This window comes from Penicillium hispanicum (assembly GCF_028827665.1).
Source record: "Penicillium hispanicum strain IBT 35686 chromosome Unknown utg000008l_segment0_segment0, whole genome shotgun sequence".
NCBI lineage: Eukaryota > Fungi > Ascomycota > Eurotiomycetes > Eurotiales > Aspergillaceae > Penicillium > Penicillium hispanicum.
Window position 1 is genome coordinate 1,762,525 of NW_026623200.1, and position 25,680 is coordinate 1,788,204.

The 25,680-nt window shown below is 50.8% G+C and overlaps 8 protein-coding genes across 8 annotated transcripts; 4 read left to right on the plus strand and 4 right to left on the minus strand.

The window, feature by feature from the left end:
* Positions 1-766: 766 nt before the first annotated feature.
* On the plus strand, positions 767-3,451 carry N7459_009508 (uncharacterized protein; the record flags this gene model as incomplete). Its single annotated transcript, XM_056948676.1, has 4 exons — positions 767-877; positions 976-1,474; positions 1,549-2,311; positions 2,371-3,451. 4 exons carry the CDS (start codon positions 767-769, stop codon positions 3,449-3,451), a joined length of 2,454 nt encoding a protein of 817 aa, XP_056795901.1.
* A 2,557-nt stretch (positions 3,452-6,008) lies between these two features.
* N7459_009509 (uncharacterized protein) lies at positions 6,009-6,827 on the plus strand (the record flags this gene model as incomplete). The annotated part of the gene is made up of 3 exons (XM_056948677.1): positions 6,009-6,056; positions 6,102-6,249; positions 6,352-6,827. The coding sequence occupies 3 exons, from the start codon at positions 6,009-6,011 to the stop codon at positions 6,825-6,827; spliced, it is 672 nt and encodes a 223-aa protein (XP_056795902.1).
* Positions 6,828-9,322: 2,495 nt separating this feature from the next.
* Positions 9,323-10,850, plus strand: N7459_009510 (uncharacterized protein; the record flags this gene model as incomplete). The annotated part of the gene is made up of 3 exons (XM_056948678.1): positions 9,323-9,950; positions 10,061-10,698; positions 10,767-10,850. 3 exons carry the CDS (start codon positions 9,323-9,325, stop codon positions 10,848-10,850), a joined length of 1,350 nt encoding a protein of 449 aa, XP_056795903.1.
* A 1,268-nt stretch (positions 10,851-12,118) lies between these two features.
* Positions 12,119-14,667, minus strand: N7459_009511 (OPT family oligopeptide transporter; the record flags this gene model as incomplete). Its single annotated transcript, XM_056948679.1, has 4 exons — positions 12,119-12,562; positions 12,641-12,874; positions 12,934-14,348; positions 14,406-14,667. 4 exons carry the CDS (start codon positions 14,665-14,667, stop codon positions 12,119-12,121), a joined length of 2,355 nt encoding a protein of 784 aa, XP_056795904.1.
* A 1,160-nt stretch (positions 14,668-15,827) lies between these two features.
* Positions 15,828-16,916, minus strand: N7459_009512 (alpha/beta hydrolase; the record flags this gene model as incomplete). The annotated part of the gene is made up of 1 exon (XM_056948680.1): positions 15,828-16,916. One exon carries the CDS (start codon positions 16,914-16,916, stop codon positions 15,828-15,830), a length of 1,089 nt encoding a protein of 362 aa, XP_056795905.1.
* A 4,048-nt stretch (positions 16,917-20,964) lies between these two features.
* On the minus strand, positions 20,965-22,395 carry N7459_009513 (uncharacterized protein; the record flags this gene model as incomplete). Its single annotated transcript, XM_056948681.1, has 1 exon — positions 20,965-22,395. The coding sequence occupies one exon, from the start codon at positions 22,393-22,395 to the stop codon at positions 20,965-20,967; it is 1,431 nt and encodes a 476-aa protein (XP_056795906.1).
* A 224-nt stretch (positions 22,396-22,619) lies between these two features.
* Positions 22,620-23,948, plus strand: N7459_009514 (Gfo/Idh/MocA family protein; the record flags this gene model as incomplete). The annotated part of the gene is made up of 4 exons (XM_056948682.1): positions 22,620-22,677; positions 22,736-22,756; positions 22,823-23,359; positions 23,410-23,948. The coding sequence occupies 4 exons, from the start codon at positions 22,620-22,622 to the stop codon at positions 23,946-23,948; spliced, it is 1,155 nt and encodes a 384-aa protein (XP_056795907.1).
* Positions 23,949-24,022: 74 nt separating this feature from the next.
* N7459_009515 (MFS transporter) lies at positions 24,023-25,406 on the minus strand (the record flags this gene model as incomplete). The annotated part of the gene is made up of 2 exons (XM_056948683.1): positions 24,023-25,131; positions 25,199-25,406. The coding sequence occupies 2 exons, from the start codon at positions 25,404-25,406 to the stop codon at positions 24,023-24,025; spliced, it is 1,317 nt and encodes a 438-aa protein (XP_056795908.1).
* Positions 25,407-25,680: the final 274 nt, after the last annotated feature.

Genomic DNA, 25,680 nt, shown 5'->3' on the forward strand with positions numbered 1-25,680 from the left:
GTCGTCGGGATTTCTGTATACGCGGATTACCAGCCTCATGCACGACCGGTAGAAATCTCCATTGGATCTGTATATCTCGTGAATTCCGTCTATACATAGATGTACATAGATCACCACTTGATGCTCCATGTCAATCTCCGATGGAGGAATTGGCAATGGGGCGCAGGGCAAGACTCCCTGTGGGACACGGCAATGCGCATTTCAGCTGTACATATACGCCTTCGCCATGGATCGGATCTCTCGCCTTTTGCTCACGTCAAATCATATCCTCCCATCGAACACTCTCCACTCCTCCACTTCCCGAGTCCGGCCATCGTCGCACTTCCGACTCGGACGCCTCGACTGACCTGTCGATCCAGATCTGGACCGAGACCGCCCCTCCGTGCACCAATCTGCAATCTGCAATCTGCAATCTTCAACTGGCAACTGGCAATTCTGCAATCCTCAACCCCGACGGCTCTTGCATACGCGGTATGACCGTGTCGCCATAGCGCCCCCTTGCTCGATTGTACGATCCTCATCTGCCTGACCTGCCTGACCTGCCGGGCCCCCTTCGCGGCTCTCCGGGACAGCAACCCTTTCCTTCGGGAACCGAAGAGATCGTGTGAGAGACCATGTCGACAGCGCTACGAGCATCTGCATTGGTGGTCCGATCGAACGCGCCCTGGAGGCACCTCATCATCGCCCAACGCCAACGCATGTGACTTCCTGCCCTCTCGCTGTGATCGCAGTGCGGGCTTGGGAGGTCAATCCCCCCCTTGGAGCCATGACCCAGAGCTCACGACTCTCCGCGCTGCCTTCGCCGGACTCGCCCTCGCTCGACCCGCCCGACGGTCGCATTGCGCATACCCTCACCGCGTGCACACGATGTCGACAGGTAAAAAGGATCCCATCTCCCCGCCCGAGATGCAGAACCCCGACCCCTCATCAACGACATGCTCGCATGCAGATCGCTAACCTTGACCTGCCGCGTAGCGAAAATCTAGGTGTGACCCGGGTATTCCACGATGTGCGCCCTGCGAACGAAGCAACGCCAAATGTGTGTACTACGACTCGACTCGAGATACCACCATCCCGCGGACCTATATTGTCTCGCTCCGAGAGAAAGCTCGTATGCTCGAAAGGGAGCTCGCTCTGGCGGAGAGGGACATTCAGCATTCGGCTGACGCCGAGCTCATGGTGCGGGGTGCTGGGCGCATCCGCTTCCAAGAGAATGACGAGCCGCGGTACCTGGGTCCCTCCAGTGGCATTGCCATGACCCGTTTGGTCATGGAGATGGCCAAGCAGAACACCGATTCCAAAAGCATCAAGGATGTCGTGCCCGATCTGACGGCCCAAGAGATCAAGGCCGCTTTCGCCCAGGAGGACTCCAAGCCCACGTCTAAAGTGTATCCGATGATCAGTTCCATTCCACAGCCCAATCTCCCTCCGGTGAACCTGGCATACAAATTGATCGATCTATACGTGGCCAAAGGTACGTGGATGCGAATGGAGGCCGACTGGCTTGCGACATATGACTAACTCGATGTCCCTTTTGCTCCTCCCCAGCCCAGGCAATGCTCCCGATCTTACATGAACCCAGTTTCCGACGACAGGCCGACGAGGTGTTCAACGGCTCCACCGATTCCTGTCACAACTTCCAACTGCGGATGGCCATCGCCACGAGTATGCAAAAATTGAGTCCGGAATATGCGGGCCTCGCCGACAGCTACTATCTGGCCGCTTTACCCTACCTCGAGCCCACGCTGAAGCACATGGATCTGCGATCGTTGCAATGCTTGGCCATGATCGCTCAGTATTCCATGCTTACCCCGACGAGGACGGCTGCGTACTGGGTGGTGGGTATGAGCATCAAACTTTGCCAGGACCTGGGCTTGACCGAGGAAGCCACTATCACCACCTCGCCCAATGGTGAAACTCTCAATCCATTAGAAATTGATATGCGACGGAGGCTATTCTGGGTAGCCACGTCGATGGAGTTTGGACTCTCGCATTCCCTAGGGCGTGCCAGCGGCTATAGTGTCAGCCGGGACAATATCGACGTGAAGTTTTTCGAGCTGGTGGACGATCGATACATCATGCCCGAGGGGATCGTCCCGGGCGCCAAACCAGTCTTGGCCAAATGCCTTGCCGTTCACTTCTTCAAAATGCGCCTCCTTCAACTGGAAGTCCGACGGGCGCTGTACTTGAACCGACGGGAGACCCCGGTCGATGACCAGGATCCGTGGTTCGCGCATATGACGTCCAAAATCGACCATTGGATGGAGTCTTGCCCCAAGCATGATGATGGCAGCGGGTTGAATGTGAAGTGGTATGTGCTTCGGTTTTCTCTTTCTGTGTGGCTGCTCACCCGGGCTTTCGTTCCCCTAGGTTCCACGGAAGAATGAATACCATAGTCATCCTCATGTATCGACCATCTCCTCAAATCCCCGAGCCCACGGTCAAGGCAGCGAAGGTTTGCTACGAAGCATCGACATTCAACATAGCCATGCATAAAGAGCAGATGATCGCCGGGTCCGTGGATGTGACATGGGTCTTTGTTCAGGCTCTGTTTATGGCCTTGAACACCGTTCTCTGGTCCCTGTCATACCCCGAAATTCGAAAGGAGCACCCCATCGAGGAGGTCCAAGGCTATCTGGACATGGCTCTCGAAGTGATTGTGTTTTCCGCGGAGAGGTGGCCTGGCGTGCAGTCCGCATTGCTTCTTTATAAACGACTCGTCGCAGCGTGTCTGAAGGCATACTCGACCGAGGAATCCTTCGTTGTACACTCGCCGTCCAACCATCCCACTCCCACATCTTCGCAGGATGTCATGACTCCTCCAGCAATGTCCAGCCCCTCTAGCACTACGACCACATCCCTTTACAACCACAACTATCGAGGATATAACCCATCGATTGGCGAATCTGCCTCGACGGGTACCCTGTCCCGCGGCCATTCCGCGGACCCGGGAATTCCATTCTCTTCTGATTCCACGCCCCCAACCTGTACCACTGAATGTGTGCCAGGGAGTGGAATTTCCCCCGTCGCTCCCGCTTTCGGACCCCAGCAAGCACCGACGGCTCTCGACGACGTGTCTCGTTATACCTCACAAGACTACTGTCCACCCACCACCCTCTACCCTGACCTCGCCATTGATACTACTACCCCATTTAACTCGATGCCGTCGGTGGTCCCCGGTCTACAAGGCTGGGACCCTAACTTCTCCCTGGCTTCCACGACTGCCAGCCATCTGGCCTATGTGGATGCCAGTGTAGATCCCATGCAATGGACATCCTCCATTGGGGATCAGTACTCTCAATATTTCAACGAACCTTTCCCATTGCCTGCCTGGCGCGAGCGTACACTCAGCCAGCAGGAACAGATTGAACTGCTGGCTTCGCTAGAACATAACATCCCCGACGTGTCGGCCCAGTTGGTTCATGAGTCCAATGCTTTTTACCAGTCGTGACGATGTGTCCAATCCCCTGAATTTCTCTGTTTTCTTTCCATGGCGATAGCACGGTCAAAGTGGGGAATTAGCGATACGAATTACGTGTGCGCAGTGATGTTTGTTCTATGTTGGAACTATGCTTCTGTCCTGGGAGCCGCTGGTGTGTTTTGACATATACCTCTGGGATATACCATGGCAGTTAGTTGGATCTGCTCGGACATAGGGCTGTGAACTGAGACGAGAATCATGTAGATCACTGATATGATGTCGCTCCGCGAATTGCGTAGCCCGATTGAATCTAATGGGTATTTCCTGATCAACACCATAGCCATTGGGTTGAGAATATAGATAAGAGAGAAGGGTGCAGCCTCCAGCTTCACAGAAGTCATCCGATTGTGACTGTAAGGTGCCTGCTTCCATGGGTTGCCGATCATGCATGGCCGGAAGAAGCGCCCAATGTTCTTTTGCTTCTTTTGCATGCTGAGACTGTCAAGATAGGAGGATTGTCCCGATTATACTCAAGCTTCTCTACTGATCGTCGCTACAGAATCAATACGCAATAGACATTCCCGGGATTGGCATAGAGTAAATACAGGATCACCCAAAAAAGTGTCCAAAGGCGGCTCGTCAGGTCCATTTACCCAGCACTCCTTTGCCTTCACAAGTCCCACAAGGGTATTTCACAGTGGCATTTCCCCAGCAGTGACCATTCCGCAACTGACTCGAGGCCGAGAATCAAAATGTTGAAGATATATCGCTTTAACCTCAAGCAAGGAATACTCGATCCTTTTCTCTCGAAGTAAATCGGTGGACAAGCTTACATTTAGATGAAAAGCGAAGGATCTTGAATGTAGATTGATGGCAGGAAGGAGATGGAGAGAGAAGAACCCCAGAGTAGGAATCTTCGAGCCTTTTATTTGAGAGATTCCTATTCAGCTCTGGAAGTCTTTCTGGAACTGGTAAGTACGGCACCCAATCACTTAGCGCCTAACTGAGTGCGTCACTGTTATGTTAAAGGCGCTCTGGTACAATATGCAAATCCCTGAAGCAGTCTGTCGCCCGTGTTTTTGTTGTATCACCAACGGCGCTAGATTCGCGCCTGTTGTTTTCCTCTCAGACTTGTAGGCCCACCTATCTAAACGACTATCAGTCCCTAGAAAGCAAGATACGCAGATAGTGTTGCCCATGCTGTGTACTTGTTTAATGAATTGCAGCTGCGCCACAAGATTGTATTGACATGTGATGATGTGGCCAGTATACCGGGCTAAGCTGATATTACTTGCCATGCTACTTATAGACTCCTTGTGAATTATTTACATCGTTCAACGGTGTGGTAGGTGGGCCCGGAATAAATACCATCTGTACTCCTGGGTTTGCCTGTCATTGAGAGTATTCAACTGATCCCGCGCCGTTTTCTGCCCGAAATCATTTCCTGAAGGCCCTCCGCAAGAGCTTCACCTACATGTGAGTCACGATACATGGTGTCATCGTCAACTAACAATTTGTTCTATAGTCCAGTCCCCTTCAGCCAAATTTGGCAATTTGACCTCGCTTATATCGGAAATCTGAGCGCAGCACATGGAAGTCATTGTCATACAGCAAGACCGAATGTGGGTTAAGCGTGGCCCCATACAGTAGTCTAATGGTGGATATCGTAAAGTGGAGTCGTGGTGTATTCCGCATAACGCTAAACCACAGCAAAGCACAGTGGAGTCAGGAAGTGGGACGCTTGCCCTTATCGTGTTGGATCCGTGGACACTCTAGCTTCGGGTGTGCGCAAAGATGGACCCCGGTGTGTCGAGACTCCTTGACACATTCTACCGCACTCCTATTATTCATGAGGACTATAATGCCACCAACCCGTACAGACTGGGCTGAGCGGAATTACCATGAATTCGATCCGGAATCTTGAGGCTGTTACTATGATACGAGAATTCAAGCGACCTGGTGTTATTCGGCCCAAGGAATGAGCTGGACAATTTCCAGCGCAAGAAACGACAAAGTCAGTCCAGAAGGAAATGAGGGGGTCTGTGATTGTGGTTACCTCCATCTGAGAATTTTGCATTATTAACAAAGTGAAGGTACGCCTACGAATACGACTGCCCTCAAGTCTTCGTCTTCGATTCAATGCACCTTCTTGTCTTGCAATTCCGCACCGGAACAAGAGTGACATTCTAAGTCCGAGTTCGTCTCGCGGCAACCTCAGCGCCTGGAGATGAAGGCAAGTGAAAGAGCTATAGTGTTATAATGTGCGGCTTCGCCCGGAAGTATGAACGATGGTCAGGAACACCGATATGGCAGGTTGATAGTGATAGATATGCGTGGAATCACCTGGATGCATGGGAGCATATTTTTATCCTAAGTAATAGTGGTACAGGAGGTCACTGGAGATGGTGTCACCAGAACCAGCCCCGGCGTGATACTAATATTGGTAACTTACAGGATGTTGGCGGTGTGTTCAGTTGGACTGTGACTTGGTTTATTATTGATATTCTGGCTGTTCCCCCTTAAACATTTCTCCAAGGCTTCTTTCAATTGATCATTGCTACTCTCAGCCTCCTTATCGCCGCGAAACATGGATGACTCTGATGAGTCTTCTCTTTATACGCCTAAGCATCCTCTAGTAAGCTAGCTAGTGTGGCTTTAAAGATTTAGCTAACGCCATCAGGAATTCCGTCTAGGCAGCAGACTTGTCGTTGCAGCAAAAGTCGAGTTGCTAGATCCACGCCATACAGTATATCGCTTAGACCTCAAGCAACCGCCGTTCCTTGCATTATTGCAACCCATCCTTGCTCTTGTCCCTTGGATCAAAGCACGTTGGCCGGAATGGTTTCTCCCATCGACCGTCATTCTCAAGAAGTAAAAGGTTAACTGGAGAGAGGAATTCCGAACAGAGAAGGAAAGCTATCTCTATCTAGAGCCACTTCAAGGGACCGTTATCCCATACTTCTACGGCGAAACGGTGTATGAAACATCCCCGACACTGGTTCTGTCGTATATTGCTGGGACCAACTTATTCGAACTTGCGCGGCAGAAGTTCCCTAAGAGCGAGGATAGTGTTCTAGAACAACAAATCGCAAAAGCCTTGGGGGCTCTAGCATCATACAGAGTCGAGTATTTGAATCAGAAATTGGCCAACTTTCTGATGCTGGATGATGGGCGGGTGATGATTGTTGACCTCGAGAAGGTGGTCTTGAATACCACAGAGCATTTGGAGGAAAGTACATGCCTTGCTATTGCTGGTTCCCTTATGCGCTTGTTCATAAGAGTTCGCGACCCCACGTACAGTCTTCCAGCCAGTGCGTACTATGCGCGATCCAGGAGGTTGAAAAGCAATAACTGCGATATTGCTACAAGGGCTGAGCAGACTGATCCGAGTGCCAATGAGATCTAGCAAGATCTCTATAGGCGAGAAAGAGAAGGGGCCAGAGCAGAAAGACTGGACTGAATGCGCTGAGGAGAGAGAGAGAGAGAGAGATTTAGAGAGAGCCCCCGAGTTAGTTAGACTTCAAATAAGATTATGCAGTAGTGGCCCCTTATTTTCACTAACTTAGGATAGTCAACGATGACTAGACCGTATCTCTCGGCGGAAAGTTGGTTTACTTCAAGAAGGGGGGTCCCAGGGGCCCCTCAGGGTGATATCCAACCGAACGGAAACCACCCTTCAACTGCCTCCTCTCTATCAGTGGATCGGTTAATCTGACCCGAACCCCTCTCTATGGTCGATAAACTTCTCTGCGTACTCATTTCGTAAGCATAGAACCGATTCTACGGCACTGACACGCTGGGTTCACTTGCTTTCATGCTAGGTATTCAGTGCATTGGGATAAACCCTGGCGACTGCCACGCTAACTACACCCTGGCCCATGGTCCCGCAAATTAGGCAGTCTTTCGTATTCCTGTTCCAGCCATGCGTGATCCTTTTTGGGAATGACATGGCAACAGTGTGGGACCCTATACTCAAAGGCTCGGCGATCGTACTGATCGCGATAGATATTTGCAGAGATTGACTCGTTGCGGTGGACCAGACGAGCTTGCTCCTCCGCCCGGAAGGGAATGCACGTTCTCAATACTTCGTAGCTTTCTTTGGTCAGAAGACTGATTAATCCTTGGAGTTGTGGCCCGGTCAACTGAAAGATTTTCGATCCCTCAGTAGGATTGAGGAAGACCCCATTGCACTATATTCTGACTCAGGCAATATTCTGGTGATGATGTAAGGGTGTTTCTTTACCTGTATACCAGAGCTCCCTCTGTCAAAGAGCACCACCCCACCGAAGAGATGATCCTCAGCCCAATATCCAACTGTGTCTGTCCACCCTTGTGGGTAGTGTTTATGGTCACGGTAATCGCGATGAGCTAGCAGGGTGATATATGGCGGATATTTCGAGCCGGCAACCTTCAATAGTCTTGGAAGCTTAGCGATCACCGGCTTTCGCAAACCACCTTCCATGATATCAAACAGAGTTACCGCTATGTCGTGGCACAGAATAGTGACGATTTCAATTAATCGTAAATGGAACTGCCTAGAAGCAAGTTCCTCATCTTGAAACCGTTGGGCAACCTATAAGGAAAGTGAGTATACTCAGGTTTAGTGGGAAAAGTATCATGCCGACCTTAACATTAATATAACATGCTTCGACACGAAACTTGTCCACAAAGTCTTTCGCGATATCGCATGCTTCTTGGCTGGGTTCAGGATTTGGATTATCGTCAAGCCACCATCTGTCCATGTAAACCTCATTCCCAGATATTGAGGCTGGTAAGCCGTTCACCATTTGGGAATATGTTGTAAGAGCCAAGTCCAAGCGTAAGATATTAGACATAGCACGCTTGACAGCTGAGAAGTGTTCTGGAGCCAGTGCTGTTAAGGAAACTTGCTGGGGATCCTGATCGAGGGCCATCGTCTTCACAATAAGTTCAAAGCGCGATAGAGAGAAGTACTGCTGAGTGTTCACTATTGACGGCAGCGGGGTTGAGAGTGGCAGTGTGAAAAAATCTCACGGTGTCACAACTGAAGAGTAGACGTCAGCTTGTAATCACATGCTGCAGAGTTGCGGTTAGCCACTTTATGGCTTAACAAACAGCAGAAACAAAGCATAGTTTACCCACCTACCTATCTGGCTAGCGTGCAGTCGTATGATGTATGCTGTATACTATATGACGCATCCTTCGGGGTCTCCGGTCGGTAGTCTGGTGCCGAATCACTGCCGAATGACTGCGCCGTGACACTGCTTCTATATATCACAATCAGTTGTATATTTCTTAACATTTGCTAACCAATTCTTCTACTAGTACGATTCCTTCAGTTTGACACCTTTCTAGGCAGAGATACTCTAGCGGATCGGTTGATTCAATAATAACCATTTGGGGGTAAGTATTTAGGGGTATCCAAGGGATATCGCCAATGACGGCGTACACAGGACGAGCTATCTCTGAATCGCTTGTCGTCTGCAATCCCTGGAGGCTCATAACTGTTAACAATTGAAAACATACAGGAAAGGATAAACTATTAATGCGAAGTCCCAGAGACCGAGTCCCGCGTCACGTGCCCGGACCCGTTTTGCCTCCATCCCAGCGCCGTCTTCGAGAGAGCATCTGGACCATCTGGATCATCCACCCCTCCCCGCCGCCATCCCATCAGCCATCGAATCCTGATCGCCTGCAGGGATATTTGTCGATCGTGTGGAATGCATATGGTTTAGATCGGCCGTGGAACGACCTGCTCGCCCGCCTGAGCGACCGTCGACCGTCGACCGTCGACCGGCCCCCCCTCTCCCAAAGCTCAACACACTCGTTGAAGCTCGCGATTCGCACTCCCTGCCCGCGGACCCTGAGTCCCTCTCGGCTCTGTGAATCCGCCCCTGGAATCAGGCTGCCAGTGCGGTTCTCATGTCTGATCGGACCCCTTCAACAACCTTCCGAGCTGCACCTCCTTCGCCCTCATCACCCGCTGCCGGGTCTCTGAAAGAGAGCCGCCAGCTCCCCGTTTCATCGGATCATATCCCCCAGACTCCGACGTCTCCTCCGTTGATGTCGGTCAGCGATCAAAGTCATGTCTCCAACATCACATCCGCCCAGGTATCACCCAACCAGGCGACTACCCAACCACCCAACACCTTGTCTCCTCCCTTATCTGTGCCCATGTCTACCCAGGTCTCTCAACAGCCGACAGTGAGCATGACAAACTCCTTCCCTACCCCTGCCAGCAGTGTGAGCGGTCATCAGGCGAATGCGACGTCGATGGAGGATCCCGATCACAAATCTCTCAACACTGGAAAGCTGGAATCAACACAGAGCACGGAGGTTCCATCACCCACCGAATCACGCACCGAACACAGACGGACGGATCACGATCGACAGCCCTCGGTTACAGGCCCAGAAGGTACAGGTCAGAGTGCGACAGATGTGGACGCCATGGACGTCGACAAGGCCTTCAGTCACCGGTCCGACACCCGCAATTTGGGACTAGAGTCTCTTCAGAAAGATTTCACTTCGGCTTTCCATCTCTGCAAAAGCTGTAAGAATTCCCTGAGTCTGATCGCGCTTGCCGCTGTGGCAGTCGTGTCATTGCTGCTGCCCATTCTGTGGACTAATCTCATTAACACTGTCTTCTTCACGTCTCAACAGCTCCTGCTGCGACTGGTCCAGATCCCTCGCAGGATCTCATCTCACTCTACGGGCTCGGCTCGGTTGCGCAGTCGGTAGCACGAATTGACCCCGTCACGGGCGAGAAAATCAACCGTCTACGAAAGTCCTATGAGGGGAAATTGAAGGGACTGGGATTGGCGGGGCGAAACAAGCCAGTGAAACAAGAACCGGGCGCGCCTGGCAGCCTACGGCATCTCACGATGTGGCCCGAGGAGGAATGGCAAAATCAGAAGGTCTTTGGGAAACAAGTCAAAGTGGCGGATGTCGACTCCGCGCTTCACGGCCTCCAATCCAAGGCCATGCAGCTCGAGCCCGGTATGGTGCCGAATAATGACTTTTGGGAGGATATCCTGGGCCACGAGAAACCGGCCAAGAGCCAACCCTCTGGCGATACCAGCAAAAAGGCTGTACCAACTCCCGGGGCTCGCCCATCTATACCGGGGAGCGCGCCCGCTGCAGCGGCGCAGGAACACGAGCGGAGTCGACCCAGTCGCGGTCGCAAGAGACACTACGATGATAACAGCTTTGTTGGCTATGGCGAAGGCTACGCGGATGATGATGATGACCCCGGCTTCTATTCCAACGGCGAGGGAACCGGGAAAAAGAAACGGAAGAAGGTACGGAGCGTTGGGACCAGATTCCGTCAGCACTGCCAAGCTCTAGCAACTAACCCGGATCGCAATAGGACCATGTTTCCAAAGTCTCAACTCCCATGTCCGAACGCAGCGGGAGTTACGGAGTGGGCATGTTTGGAATCGGCGCCAGATAATGTGCCTTTTCGACCACAAAAGTCTTATCTCCTCTTGTCTTTTCTGTTACCACCTGCCCACGAGAGGTCAAGGCCACGGGTCTGGTTAAAACCCGCATCGGCCACGGGATCTCGTTGCCCTGTTTTTCTTTGATCACATTATTCGTTTTCTCAGTACATGTTGCATCACGGTGCTGGATATACCCGGCTTCATCTAACGGACGGCGTTCTGGCAGGGTGGGAAATAGGTATTCCAACGTGAATACGAACTGATTTGCGTCTTCTTACCCAGGTTTGTTTTCTGCTGCCTTTTCTTTCTTCTGCTGTACTTCTCGAAATTTCCACTGGTGTAATGGCTTGCCGTGCTTATCATCTCTCTGCATGGGGCTTCCGATGCTGTTTGAAACGTTTATGGTGAGCTGCTTCCTTCTGTGGGCATGTATCTACTTGACGCATGCCTCGTGCTTTTGTGGAATTGGGGCCCCGATGTTCTGTATCAATGGATATCGACCTTGATCGCTTCTTCGGCGTTCTCGGGGGCAGGTCTGAGAAAGTGAATTGATTGAATAGATGAAAAATGCTCTCCCAGTGCTTCCGTGTAGATGTAGACTCTGTATTCCTCGTGGGGGGGGATATTTCGTTCCTAGCATCAACAGTCAATCCCGTCCTGCTGGGCAGAGTAGCAGTTTTCCAGCCCTCCGCTTCGTTCCAATCCAGGACACGCCCATCAACGCGAGTCTAAATCCAAACATGCGACGATGTGGCGACCGCCAATCAGATCGAAGTATGTTCCCGCTCTTTGCTGTAGGTTTCGGTCCGAAACGAGGATGTGCCGTCCTGCGCCCCGATTGGCTGGGTTCTGGTATGGGAAGAGTTGCGGAGCATCGCTCGGTAAGGATGCCGAGTAGCCCTAGGATCTAATACGCCACTGGGACTACTCACTGAATGACTTACCATCGACGGAGCCTATCGGCATCCTCCAACCAACGCAAGGATCCAAGGGTATGTGACTTTTATCTATTTGGTTCGATGGTAATATTATGGAGTCAGGTCCTGGCCAACTATCTTGATACCGACAACGAGATGGGATCATTGTGCTGCTGGCCAGCATTACGGCAATTGAAATCCATCGGGTATTGGGTTGTTGGACTTTGATCCGCCCTCGATGCTCCATCTATCCCTTCTCAGGGTCCTATCGGATATATCCTCTACTAAACATGACCTGATTCAAACTCTTAGACCGTATCTCGTTGCATTCATCTATCGACATCTCGAGCCCGGCCCCTGCATTACTCTGTATACAAGCACAGGTCAAGATTGCCATTTGCGTTGTTGCCCCAGTATTTCGGGAAGGAAACCGCGTTTCCAGCAGCGCCAAACAAGGCAAAGGACATGATGAACACAATGACGGAAGTGCCGCCATCCAAGGCAGCCGAGACCAGGTAGTTGTACTTGATAAATAGGTTGGGGTAGTAACGTCTGAGCCACCACTGCGAGGCAAAGCCAATGAGGTAGAAACTCATAACGGACGAGTTGATCCCCACGAACATATAGGAGACGTAGTAGAGGATGACGGAGGTATTGACGTTGTGCAAGCCCAGGGACGGGAATCGCTTGTGGAGCAAGTAGAAGGGGAGGGGGGCGAAGAAGCCCAGGATGATGGCGAGATTGCACCATTCATACCGGGAGCCGACGGAGAACAACTCGTGGGCGAGGCCGCCCCATGCAACAGACTATATGGCACAGACTAGGTTAGCGTGGCTGATTGAGATTGGGAACGTTGGAAATGTGCAGGGAGGATGAGCACATACCAAGGTGTTGTACTGCTGGGGTTGTTGGCCGGACCAGATGTTGGTGCCCTCGATGGAGAGGAGAATTTCTCGCTGGTTGGTGACGATGCTGTTCATCATGATGTAGTTGAAGATAGCGCCGATCAGGGTGCCGATCATCTGCATCGAAAAGGTAACGCGAGGCGCCAAGTGGCCATATTGTGCGAGCTTCAGGTCCTGGCCTAGCAGAGCACCTTGGGTCACGGAGTTGTAGCCCTAGAATCCGACAGTCAGGCTTTCGAGGTACCACACAGCCATGGGAGTTGAGTACTCACAAATAGGGTAAAGTACATGTTTGCAACCGGGTTACCGGGCTGAATATACCCGCCAATCAACTGGACGATTGGCTGGATAATAAATGAAATGCCTGTGAGGGCTTGCATTGATCCAAAGACCATTAGGAACAGCCATGCGACCAGGCAAGCCACCAAGAATCCCCACCAGGGCAAGCTTGAATCACCCTTGTAGAGGCAGATCAGACCGACAACGAGGGAGAGAACCAGCACAATCGTGTACCACCAGTTGGGAACTTCTTTGTAAGCCGCCATCAGCTTGTAGTGTGGATCATAGTGCTCCTGGTAGGGCTCGGCCTTGGCCTCTTTCTTCCAAAATGCGAGGTTCCAGGCCCTGGGGTTAAGGATGTGCTTGAGACTGTCCCACGTCAAGAAGCTGAGAGCAGCCTTCATATCTTCCCAGTGCCACAGGAAGACATGGGTCATTCCTGCCGTGATGGCCATATTGGAGGTCAAGATATTGATGACATAGGTCGCCGTGAACCAAGGTAGGCCCACCTCGGCCAACGCATCCTTGTCAATGCGATTGTCCGCACCAATTACCAGCGTCTGATTCCACTGAAGCTGATTGTCGGCAGTTGAATTCCCACTGAAAAGCACTTGGGACAGAAAGGGGAATCTCTGCGCCTCCCAAATATCACCGTAGAAAACGTCACAAAACACGGCAATGCACAAGATGACGCCAACTCCTTGGCTGATCAGACTGTCGACCGGGAAGTAGAGAGGGGAGGTACCACCAGAGATATACTCCCAGTCGAAGCAAATCGAGAACAGACCGAGGCCTTCATTGCCACTAGCCCCGCCAAAGACATTGGTGAATACGGCACTCTTCTGATTCGCCAGGCAAAATATACTCACTCCAGTCAGGATCGGCATGATCCATTCCGGCACAATCTCCCAGAGAAAAATAGCACCGAAAACCCAGCCAAAAACCTTGAGTTGTTTCCGAGTCGCGGACCGAGGGCGATGCAACGTCTCCAGCATGTTGTTCACGGGAATGTTCTGGGGCCAGAGCATGTTCTTGGGGTATACGAGTGTCTTGCGCATGAGACCGCCGAGGCCATATCCCAGCATCTGCGAGGAGAACAGGAGGAAGATCGACAGTGCGCCGTTGAGCTTGGCGTCGTAGTAGAGCCGTTCCACAGCAAGCAGCTCGATGCCGAGGGCGGCAATACTGGCTGAATTGGCCATGACGATGATGGCCAGGTGCTCTTTGACATTGAACGGGTGCGGGTTGAGCCATCGTCCGATGATTCCAATCCTGGGGATGCCTATGGCCATTCCCTCGCCTAGGAGATAGGCAAGCACGGCGATGAACACGGTGGAGACCACGACTGTTTGGGGCTTGAAGTAGTAGATCGAGGAGATGGTGCCGCCGAAGATCGAGAGACCGATTCCTAGCATGACTGGATCAATATCTTGAGAATTTGCCATATAGAGCTGGGACTACTTACCCAGAAACCAACTGCGAAAGGTGAGTGCTGGTAGGGACGGGTCATCTTGAAGGTGCAGGGTATGTGTCAAGATATCATCCTTGTCCGCTGGATGATGCACTGCTTCGTCTTCCCCGAATTCGATATCAGGCGAAGAATCTGAGATCGCGTTTAGGTTGACATCGGCAGCGACCTTCTTCTCGTCTTCTGAGCGGGTTTCCGGGGACTCGTTCGGGGACGACAGCCCATCTGGTTGGTGAGGATAAACCTTCACCTCTGTCATGGTGAGAATGTGCCACTTTGCGAAATCGAAAGGGCGGATTGATTTCGATGGCAAAGTTTACACAGTGAGGGTGAGGATGCGTCTGTTCATTATGAATGAATATTTGGGCAAGCGAACAACGCTAGGTCTTAATCAAGGGTGACCATGGACCCTCAACCAGAGCACCTAGATTAAATAGCTCTTATCGAAATCTATTGCTAATGCAATATGAGTGCACTAGCTCGCAGATAGTGAATACGACGTTGCTTGCCCCTACGCCAGCTTTATCATCGTTTCATCTCTTTCCCCGCTATGCACGACTGGCCTGGCCCACCTTGCTACAGAGACCAATCTATTCTTGCTTGGCTGCTCTATAATTTTAGTCCAAATAGACTATACGTTTTGACCAGCAGGGTTCTACGGCCTGGACAGGGTACTGGTTGAAGATGATCTAAGGGAGCAATGGAGTCGGGCTACGGCAACTAAAGATAGCGGGATAAATAAAGTGAAATGCCACCATTCTATGGCTGTTACTGACAAGTTCGCAATTTAATCCTTCTTTGTTTGCAAGTGCAACAAATCCGCATTGGTATAGTCCAGCAAGAAGATGCGCCAGTGCTCAGGCCTGCACTCGTATTCACCACCTGCGTGAATATAGTGTTTATCCATATCTCCAGCATCTCCACCAGCCAGATTGCTCACGAGCGCAACGGAGGCAATCAATGATTTATCCCCGATCCATGACCCACGCCAAAGGCTTGTCTAATGCTTGTCTCTCGCATGTGGGGCATGCGTTGGGCGTTCGGAATCAAATCCAATCAAGGGCTGCACCTTATCAACAAGTCCCGGAGGACCGGCGCGTCTCCGTCGGGGGTGCTAGTCAATCTTTCCCAAGATGCAGCGCCAGATGAAACGGTGTTCGATAATCGACGCTATCGTGACTATCTGGGAGACATCCATGGACATACCCACTACCTATTCCAGAGGGTATTGATGTAGGGGAAACAGGCCTTGAGCTTTCCGCGACTCTGGATAAAAGACTGGGCTGCGCTGGAAGAGCGCGATTGGGACGAGAATTGTATTTTGAATGTGGCTGGCCAATATTCCACGGTTTTCATGTACTAAGATGTAGACTTGCCTGCATGTCGGATGGAGTCGATTCATTTAATCAATGGTCCAAATCATTGCTGGTTGGCCTGTTCTGCAGTTTGGTCAGGAGATGGATTCCGTTTCACTGACATGCCGACATGATCTCGAAGGAAGCTTAAGATATCTTCAATCTCGTCCTCAGCGCGGTACCAATGCCCCAATCCCTGATATTCCTTCCACTTCACATCCATCCTAAGGCCAGTTGATAGAAGACGGGACATTTTATGGCCAAGAGTAGAAGAGACCTTCGGATCTTCTGCGCCGTGGCCAATAAACACCGGAACTTCGAGGTGACGCAACTTGGACGGTGGCTGACTGTCTTCTGACTGCTCATTCGCAGAAATCAGGGGAAGGTCAAGAATATCACGGATATGGTTGATAGCTTGGATGTGCAAGGGGGCTTCTGCCTCGTCCTCCTCAAAGGGATTGAAGTCATGCGACGGGCTGCTTTGCCAGAATAGATCGTCGTCGTCGTCGTCGTCGTCTGACTCCGAATATACGGGTGCTGCTGACGCTTCATCACTTTGTGCACTTTCCATATCCGAGTCATCTTCTGACGGTCGTTCGTGATGGCTCCTCCCAGTTGACGTTGGATTGTCGTCACATTGGAGAATCTCTTGCAGTTGCTGTTCGAATGGCAGCCATCCACTCATCCCAACAAACGCTCCGAGTATGCCTGCTTCATTGCCATCCGGCCAGCCACCCAAAAGTGTGAATATACCCGCCGCACAGCCCTGGCTCAGCCCACAGAGGATGACTTTTCGATGGTTTCCCTCACCCAAGATCCGTGCTTCTTCAGTGATCAAACCGCGCAGGAATTCCGCCGTTTCACAGAGTCCGTCCACCTGGAGATGTGTTCGCTGGCCAGGGTCATCGAGGGAGTAGTTATCGTACCACTGGTGAATCGGGATCTTCTTGAGTATGGTTGACCGCCGCTTGGATGCGGTGGGGAAGACGAATTTCACCGTAGGAAGTCGGGCTTGTAGGTTTGCTGAAGCAAGAAGCTCGTAGCCGAAGCGCTCGGCGTTACTGCCTCGTCCATGGAGCGCGATGATGGTATGCGTATGTTCTTGGCTCAGTGGCTGGATGATCAGCGGCGTGGGGTAAGGCTTGCGGGGCATTGTGGTGGGATGGAGGAAGAGAGGCAAAGAGAGAGTGCAAGGGATATTGGTAGGAGAGATACGCGAAACAACACAGCGGCTACCGGCTTATTTCTTTGCTATAATTAGTCGACTGGCAAACGGGTCTGATGTTCTTTGAGATCGTTGAATCTCCCGGGTTGCTAAGCGCCCTTTCAACGCGGAGACTCGTCACAATCACCGATACACCTAGGCTTGGTGAAGGCACTCTCCAATTTCTTCTGGAACATATTTCTATTGAGGTCTTGAGCAAGCTTGGAATCCTACGGGCGTTTCTGGAAATATGATCAAATGTCCTTCCCTCTCGCTATAAATATATCCGAATGCCCCCATCCAAGATCCAAGCCGATAATGAATCGCAATACCATCCTCGTCCCGATCTCATAACCGCGTAAATTGGACGCGTTTCCACTCCGTGGCAGTTGATAACACACAAGCGCAGCATAACCACTGGACGAAATATCGGCATTGCACTGACAACTGCTTGGACCCAAGGGTGACCAAAATTGGGCCGATAGGTATTGGTATCGAATTGAGAACGATGCCCGCCAAAGTCCCGACAGTAGTATCCATCGTACGGCAACATATTCAAAGGAGCTCCATCCGGATCGGTGCGCGGTCCTAGCCAGATATCCTCTGCGTTGACAATGATGTCCCGGAAGCCGCCATCCATTGCTTGGCACCATTTTTCTCAAACCCAGTAGGCCACCAGCTCACTATGCCATTTTTCCAGCTGAGAATGGAAGTTTGGCGTGTCTAGCGCGAGAGCGAAGAATTCTCGTGCTTTCTGATCATCCGGATGGCATTCCTCGGCAAATCTCTGTAGTTGATGGGTGTCTGTGGGGTCAACCAGTTGCACGATCTCTTCGCCGGTCAAGCCCCAGAGCCTCGACTGTCTGGCCTGGGCAGTGTGGTGTAAATTTCAATGGCCTTGATGCAATAGAGATAGCTGCTCCACTGTGATATGCTGTCGATGGCCTCCGTCATTGGCGACGCATACAGAGGGGCGTGGAGAGGGAACGGGAATGTGTTGTCACCCATGATCAGGGCATCGTCTGCCCGAGTTTCATGCCATGTGAAGTATGCTGTGGCGTCTCCCTCATCTGGATATGCCCCCGGGTGGTCGACGTGGTCAGGGTGTGTGTGCCAGGCGACGATATCACTGTTGGGGTCGGATCACGCTCGTGGAGGAAGCCAAGAGTACACTGGGAGGCAAGGCTGATGCCTGGAAAGCTTGGAGGTGAGTTCGAACACAACTGCCCGTGACTCGCGACAGACCCTGGTGATAATGGGAGGCTTCTAATTCAGGGAATCAGTCCAGTGTAGTAGCCATTTTGAGTTGTCATTGTAGTATATATGGGAGACCTCTAGTTCGACCACTCAAGTGGGGATGCAGGCTGACCAGGTCAGGACGCGAATCTCCGTGGGGAGGAGATGAAAGGGAGTGAAGGTGGTGGGTATTTGGGGATTGATGACTGCAGTGAGTAAGGGTGTCGATAACGGAAGGAACCTTGGAAGGCAAGGGTGAGATGTGTAATTTGTGAGTCTGAGAGAAGCTGAAGGTGAATATGAGGCAGCAGGATTCAATTGAAGAAAACGATTACAAAGAGAGAAGTAGCAAAACCGAGATGGCAAAGGTGTATATAAGCGTCATTTAATACAAGTCAAGACTAGGGTCATAGAAGAAAGGTTTAGATACTTAATGTATTAGTACTTATAACCTACAAGAAGTGCGGCCGCGCTTACGCCGTCTGTAGCATGGATCTTCTCTTGTGTATAGAAGAGGATGAGGTGACCGCAATTCAAAGAAGGGTTATACCGTTTGCAATAGAGTTCTCACCTATCGAGCATACATATAAGATCGTGGCTGTGTACAGATTCAATGATTTGAGCTTGATCGTTCAGCCGAGGGGTCTATGCTGCTTGGTGACTTGTGTCACCTCTAAGTGGTGCTTTCGATCATTGTGGCGAAGGCAGACGGAGAATCCGAAGAGGAAGGCGGCTGGTATAATAATTACCATACCCTGATAGCACCATTCTCCAAGGATGGTCCAATCTTGACCAAGGCTAGCATCATATAGAGGGTGATAAGCGTGCTTCTAAAGTCAACCTGAGTCATTAGATACATATATGTCTAAGATACAGGGTATCTAAATGGCCCTCCATTCTTCAACAAGTGAAACCGTCGCCCCACAGCAAATCGGGTAAATTTTGACCTTATATGCTCTAGAACGTGAGACTCGTGCCTATAATACCCGGCTGCTATCCAGGAGAATAGATGCCACCGTAACCGTGCGAAAAAGCCCCAACGCTGGGGCATATTGAAATTTTGCATAGCGGCGTACTCAAAATAGATTGGATAGAATCCAGCAAGATCCCAATCTAAGAGCCAAAGCTCACCCGAAGGACTAAGAAGAATATTGCGTGGTGCTAGATCATGATGCGTAAAGACGAAGGGCCCTGTTAGAAGCATTTGCCGTTTAGGAATCGGAATTTCACGTTGATCTGCTGTTTGTATCGCTTTTCGCATGGATGTGAAGTCGATCCAAAACCTGAAGAAGTACTCCATGTCCCCAGGTTTGCATCTTGCTGGCAGGCCATAGCGATCTTCGAGCCAGAATGACCGACACTCACCCGTTGCCAATGATCCAGCCACAGGCGAGGTGATTGATCTGAAATTTTGAACAAAGCGACGAAGTTGCAAACCCAACTTTATCGTAATAAACCAGCTCAGATGTGTCCACAAATCCTCTAGCGTTCTTCCTAGAACACGGTCCATGACACAGTATGCACCTGGCCCATTCCTGATTATCCTCTTTATAGCTGGAGCGCGAATGCCCAGTCGGCAAGCGATATCGGTGGCATATATCATATCCTCCACCTCATCCGGCTCGTAGTGCTTTGCGAGAAAGTTCGACGAGAGTAGGGATACTCCAGGGGCCGATGCAAGCGAAGGGGAGCCAATGATATGACGAACTAGCTCGGTGTCTGAGTAGCTCTGCAGCAAGTCATTATGAAAATCTGAATCTGTTTCCATGCCGGATTGTATGGATGTGGTGATCCTGAAGGAAGAGGATGCTCCAGCGGTGGATGCAAGTGCGCGCAGAGTACGGGTTGTAGGCGGTGAATAGAAGGCGGTAAAATGAAGGATTATTATCTTACCAGAGGTGCTCCAAAACGTAATGTGACAAGCCACATTATAGAGGAAAACCATCTAAGTATCGGACAGTTAATTCCTATCGACGATAGAAGTAGTTCATGGTTTTCCTATACTTACACAACTAAACAATACAAATGCAGGAAGAACATATGTTCTAGTTTAAATATTCGAAGATTCACGCAAAATCCCCGTACTTTCAGGTGGTATATCAAGAATAGTCTCTAGCACTCTTGCTTTGCTCCAAATACATTAATACACCACAATATATCACATAATAGTTAGCTATAACCTAAGCGAGGAATAGGGGGAACTCAGGACTGTCGTTAAATACCCTGGCCGCTCCATATTGGAGTCTATATGGCTTTGTAACCTCTGCAAAGCCTATCGCCTCTGCGCTCTGCTTTATCCAGTATCGAAGCCACCCTGCGGTCTGCTGTATCTCTAAGGCGACGCGAGAGTCGTCGGCATTTTGTAAAGCGCGGCAGAAGACAAAGTGATTAAGGACATCGTCTTTTAGCTTGATTTCTTGCTCCCCGAGCCATCCAAGACACTAAGGCTGTGAAAAATAACCAAGACATATCGGGAGTCATTAAAGACTCAATCATATCAAAAAGGCTATACTGAGAGCCTTAGAAATTTGCTCAGACCAGCCCTGGAGTCATGAGTATATGAGCCTATAGGCTGCGGTCCAGATGTGTGGATGTATTCATGGAGTACAAGCGCTGTAGGAGGCGAATTTATAGGATAACAGGCTCCAGGTTGAATTCATTGACCTCCACAGGGAGAGCCCTGAAGTTCTCTTTGTTTAGATCCCAGGCCGTCGATATATGGGTTGGTCCGGATGCAACAATCTGATTGCTGGTCAACTATCTACATCACGCTTTCCTCCCGTTTCTCCCCGAAGAATTCAAGAAGCCCCCAAATAACGAGCTCCTGCTGTGAGTCCCCTAAGGACATATGGAGTGGCAAAAGAAGTATCTGCGAGGCCGCTAGCGAGGTGACTCGATCTACTCCAGAGAAACGACCTTGTTTCTGACCGTAAGGCGATGAATGAAGGGGCATAAACTGGGAATAAACTTGCATATTGAGAGTAGAAAAATACTGAATCAATTCAGTCCGTCGATTCGCATCCGTGAGCCGGATCCAGAATACATTGGCGTTGTGTGTTGTGTTTGCTGGGACTTGAGGTAGCATGATATATCCCTTTCGTTCGAGAGGAGCCAACGCGATGTGATATCGGTGCCACAATTTCAGCCGAAGGCTATTGATCTGGTCTGCTGCCTGTAGTTGTGCATACAGGAAAGCGGCCTGTATCTCGGACATGGTTGCGTTCAGCCCGAGATCCAGCCATTGATAGTGTTCGACTTCTCCACGCATGAAACTCGCCCGGTTGGTGCCGTGTTCATAGATCACTTCTGCACGGTGGGTCAAGGTAGGGTTGTTCACAAGAAGTGCACCTCCCTGTCCACCGGCAGTGAAGTTCTTCTTCTCTTGGAAGCTAATACAGCCAACGTCGCCAATCGTCCCTAGCATCCGACTGTGGTATGTCGATGTGCAGGCCATGGCAGCGTCTTCGCACACAAATAAGTGGTACTTCTTTGCGATCTGCATGACTCGATCCATCTCGCAGGCCACGCCGCCATAATGCACTGCGATTATTGCACGGGTTTTGGAGGTCACCGCGGCTTCGATATGGTCGGGATCCATATTCATGGTGGTATCCTCAATGTCCACAAAGACAGGAACCGCCCCACGAAGAACGAATGAGTTAACTGTGGTCACGTAGGTATAACTAGGGACGATGATCTCGTCTCCTGGTTGAATATTCGCCAACATGGCCGTCATCTCCAAGGCCGATGTACCGGACGAGACCACGAATGCTCGTCCACTGGGCATAAAGTTCTCGAGCCATTTTTCACATAGTTGTGTGTACTTCCCTTTCCCACCCAATGTCCCCAGCTTGAGAACTTCTCTCATATTTTCAAGTTCGGTGCCCATAAATGTGGGACAAGTTATTGTGATTCTCTCTTGGGAGGCCATCTCGAGTCTGTTGATGGAGATGCAAGCGCGAATCTGCGGCCTGTGTGTGATGATCTGAGAAGAAAAGGCGTCCACACACCATATCTGGAGCGTCAGCCCAGGAAGAGGAATATCGGGTTCAAACTCACGTTTCACAACATAGATGATGATGATGAGCGTAACCCGAATGTCCCTCAGACGACCCCATTTGATGGGAATTCTGTCACGCAGACCTCGCACCCACCATTCATTCTTCTTCGGGCCTTTCGGAGCTGCAATCATCTGCTATGTGTCGTATCCAGGAAGGTTGGCATTCGCCAGGACTTATAACCTTGAGATCTTTCTTCCGGGGACAAGAGGTAACACAGCGTCCTTCCCTATATGTCCCCGACTTTTGTTTCTCTTAAAATTATGCCTGGAACAACATCATGCGAGCTTCTTAAACTGGGTGTTGCCTTCATAGAAAACCCATGATCTGTCTGAGTTTTCACAAACAGAATCCCACAATGCCACAATCTGAAGGCTCTGCCAGCGAGGTTTTCAAACTGCGCTGGGGAATCATAGGTAGGTGCTTTGTGCTCGCTGGACCAACTGCAACGGATGCTGATCTGGCAATCTCCAGGAACTGGCAGGATAGCAGAGAGTAAGTCGGCTTGCGCCCAGGCTCCTATCACTCAACACTACCCATTCTGCAACACATGAGTGACAGCCCCAGAATTTGCGCAAGATCTTCTTTTGAGTTCCAGTGGTCGAGGAGTCGCTGATGTGATACACGTCCTCGTTGGTGTCGGCTCCTCTCGCTCAGCAGCCACGGCAAATGCATTTCTTCAACGAGTCAATGCTCCGGTAACATGTGTTCCATTTGCAAGCTACGATGATTTAGTCCACAGCCCGGATATCGACATTGTTTATATTGCAACACCGCACTCTCATCACTTCCCGAATGCGATATTGGCTTTGGAGTCTGGAAAGCACGTCCTGTGCGAGAAGCCATTGACCGTCAATGCAGCACAAACAAAGATATTAATTGCGCTTGCAACGCAGGGAAAGCTCTTTCTCATGGAAGGTATGTGGACACGATTCCAGCCGATTGGTGTCGAGATACGTCGGCTTGTTGACGGGTCCGAGATTGGCACCGTCACTCGCATATTTGCGGATAATAGCTTAGGAATGGACCCCTTGGAAGACTTTCCTCCGGAGGATCGGATGGTGAGAAAGGATCTCGCAGGAGGAGCGCTTCTGGATTGTAAGTATACTCGCGGGCACAGGAATTTGCTGTATCTGATGCATTTGTAGTGGGCATTTATTCAATCCACTGGGTGATGCAGGTCTTATCCAAAGACATGCGATATCCCTCGGAGGTCGTCTCCGTTGTCTCGAAATGCCTCGAGTCGAAGGTGGATGAGTCCGTCACCATTATCCTTAAATTCCCCTTCCATGGTGAAGACAATGCCGCGGTCTTGGGCGTTGCAAATGCCAGTTTACGTGCTGCAGACAGCTACGATGGTCAGACTCCAGTAATCAGAATCCAGGGAGACAAAGGTGAGATTCAGGTCTTTGGCCGACCTTGGTGTCCGTCCCATCTCTGCGTGGTTGGGCGGAAGCAGGGATTTGGCAATGTGGGTGTCCAAATTCATCGATTTGAGAATCACTTCCCCGATGCTGTCTATGGACTGGCATATGAGGCAGATGAAGCAGCACGATGTATACGTGATGCGAAGTTGGAAAGCCCATTCATGCCTTGGAATGAAAGTCTGGTATGCATGGAAATAATGGACAAGGTGCGGCAAGATAACGGACTCGACTTCCCAGAAGAGATCGAGTCTACCCTTTGACACTGAATGGAAATAAAGTGTTTAGTCACTGGGTAGAGTGATTATTATGGAGACAACACTTGCCCTTGCAAGCCTCAATCTTGAATATCTTGTGCTATCTCTTGAGGTTTACCCCCCGTGAATACAACCACCAACAAAACCATGACGAGACTCAGTCCGCCTAGCGCCACCGACATAGCTGTCCACCCAGCCCAATCCTTGATAAAACCCGCGTATAACGGCCCCGCCAGGGTTCCACCGGCAAAGGCAGCGTTGCTCAGACCATACGCCTGAGAATACGCGCCTTGTGGTCCAAATATGCCAGGGCGTAGTTTTTCGACCGAATCTGTCGCCATGCTGATCTCAGCCATCATGGCTGGCATAGCCATAGATACCCCACACCCGAAGAGGAAAAGAAAAAGGCGTGCAAGAAGGGAGAGTACGAGAGTGTTCTTTTGCACAAGGCTGAGTAACATCATACTTGGCGCGGCGAGTGAAAAGCCCGCGACTGCGGGCCAGAAAGGCCCGATCTTGTCGACAACGGTACCGCTCAGTGGCGATAGAACCATAGGAATGGTATTAGAGAGAAAAACAACCGCCACTTGGCTTGAGGTATAGTCGAATAACTCATGCAGATAAACAGGCAACACGGCCTCGAACGCGGTCATGAACGTGTTGAGCATGTACATGCCGAGCATTGCAACCACGAAGCGTGGAAAGCTAACGAGAATCATGCTGGCGAGGCAATTGGATGAGTTCCTGGTATTGTATGCTGGCAGTAATGGCGAACGTTCTTCGTCGGGGTCTGATGCAGCAAGCGTCGGCCGTGATACCGAACGGAGTAGACGCAGGCAGATATCCACGCCCACGAGGACGAATGCAGGCATAAACACGGCAAAGTAGCCAAAGCTATCATAAAGAAAGCCTCCTACAATTGGTCCGGCAAAGAGGCCTAGACTAAGGCTCATGCTGGTGAAACCGACTGCACGACCAATGCCCTCGTTTCCAACTGTGTCCAACATCATGCTGAAGCCGACCGTGAAGACAATTGCGGTGGAAAGGCCTTGCAAGATGCGTGCAAGAACAATCAACACCAGATGCTTTGTCAGTGAAAAAAGCAGGGTTGCACCGGCCAGGATAACAAGGCCGAGTAGGAAGGGCGCCTGTCGCGTCTTTGTTTGGTCTCCCATCCACCCAAAAATCACTACAGGTAGTATCATTAGTCCAGGCAATCGAGTTGCATTGTATTTCCGAATGTTGAGCAGACGTACATGATCCTAGGAGAATAGAACCGCCGTAGCAGGCCAACAGAATGGATGCCCAGCGCTGTATATCAGCGTCGGCGAGGCCGACGCGTGTGGCCAAAGTAAAGGGCAAGACCGGCACAATCAGGCCGTAGAGAAAGATGTCTGTGAAAACTGAGATACAGACAACGAGAATGACAAACGCCTTTGACGATCTCCAGCGGCAGTGAGACATCGCGGATGGTGCAGAAGCAAGGTCGGATAGGAAGCGACGCCAGCTTGTGCGAGGAAAGCACACCTCGGTGGGAGGATATTGGGAGTTGCAGCTTAGCATGCTCATATCGGTTCATCTACTATTTCCTACTTTCCTTGGTTCACTCAGCCTCCTAAGCAAAACTTCCACGCAATCTTCCACTTTCAGCTTCGATCGATCACACCCTCAAATCCTTGACTTATCGAGTCACAAACCCTGTCAGGCGATTTAGATATAAAATCTCTTCGTCGCCATC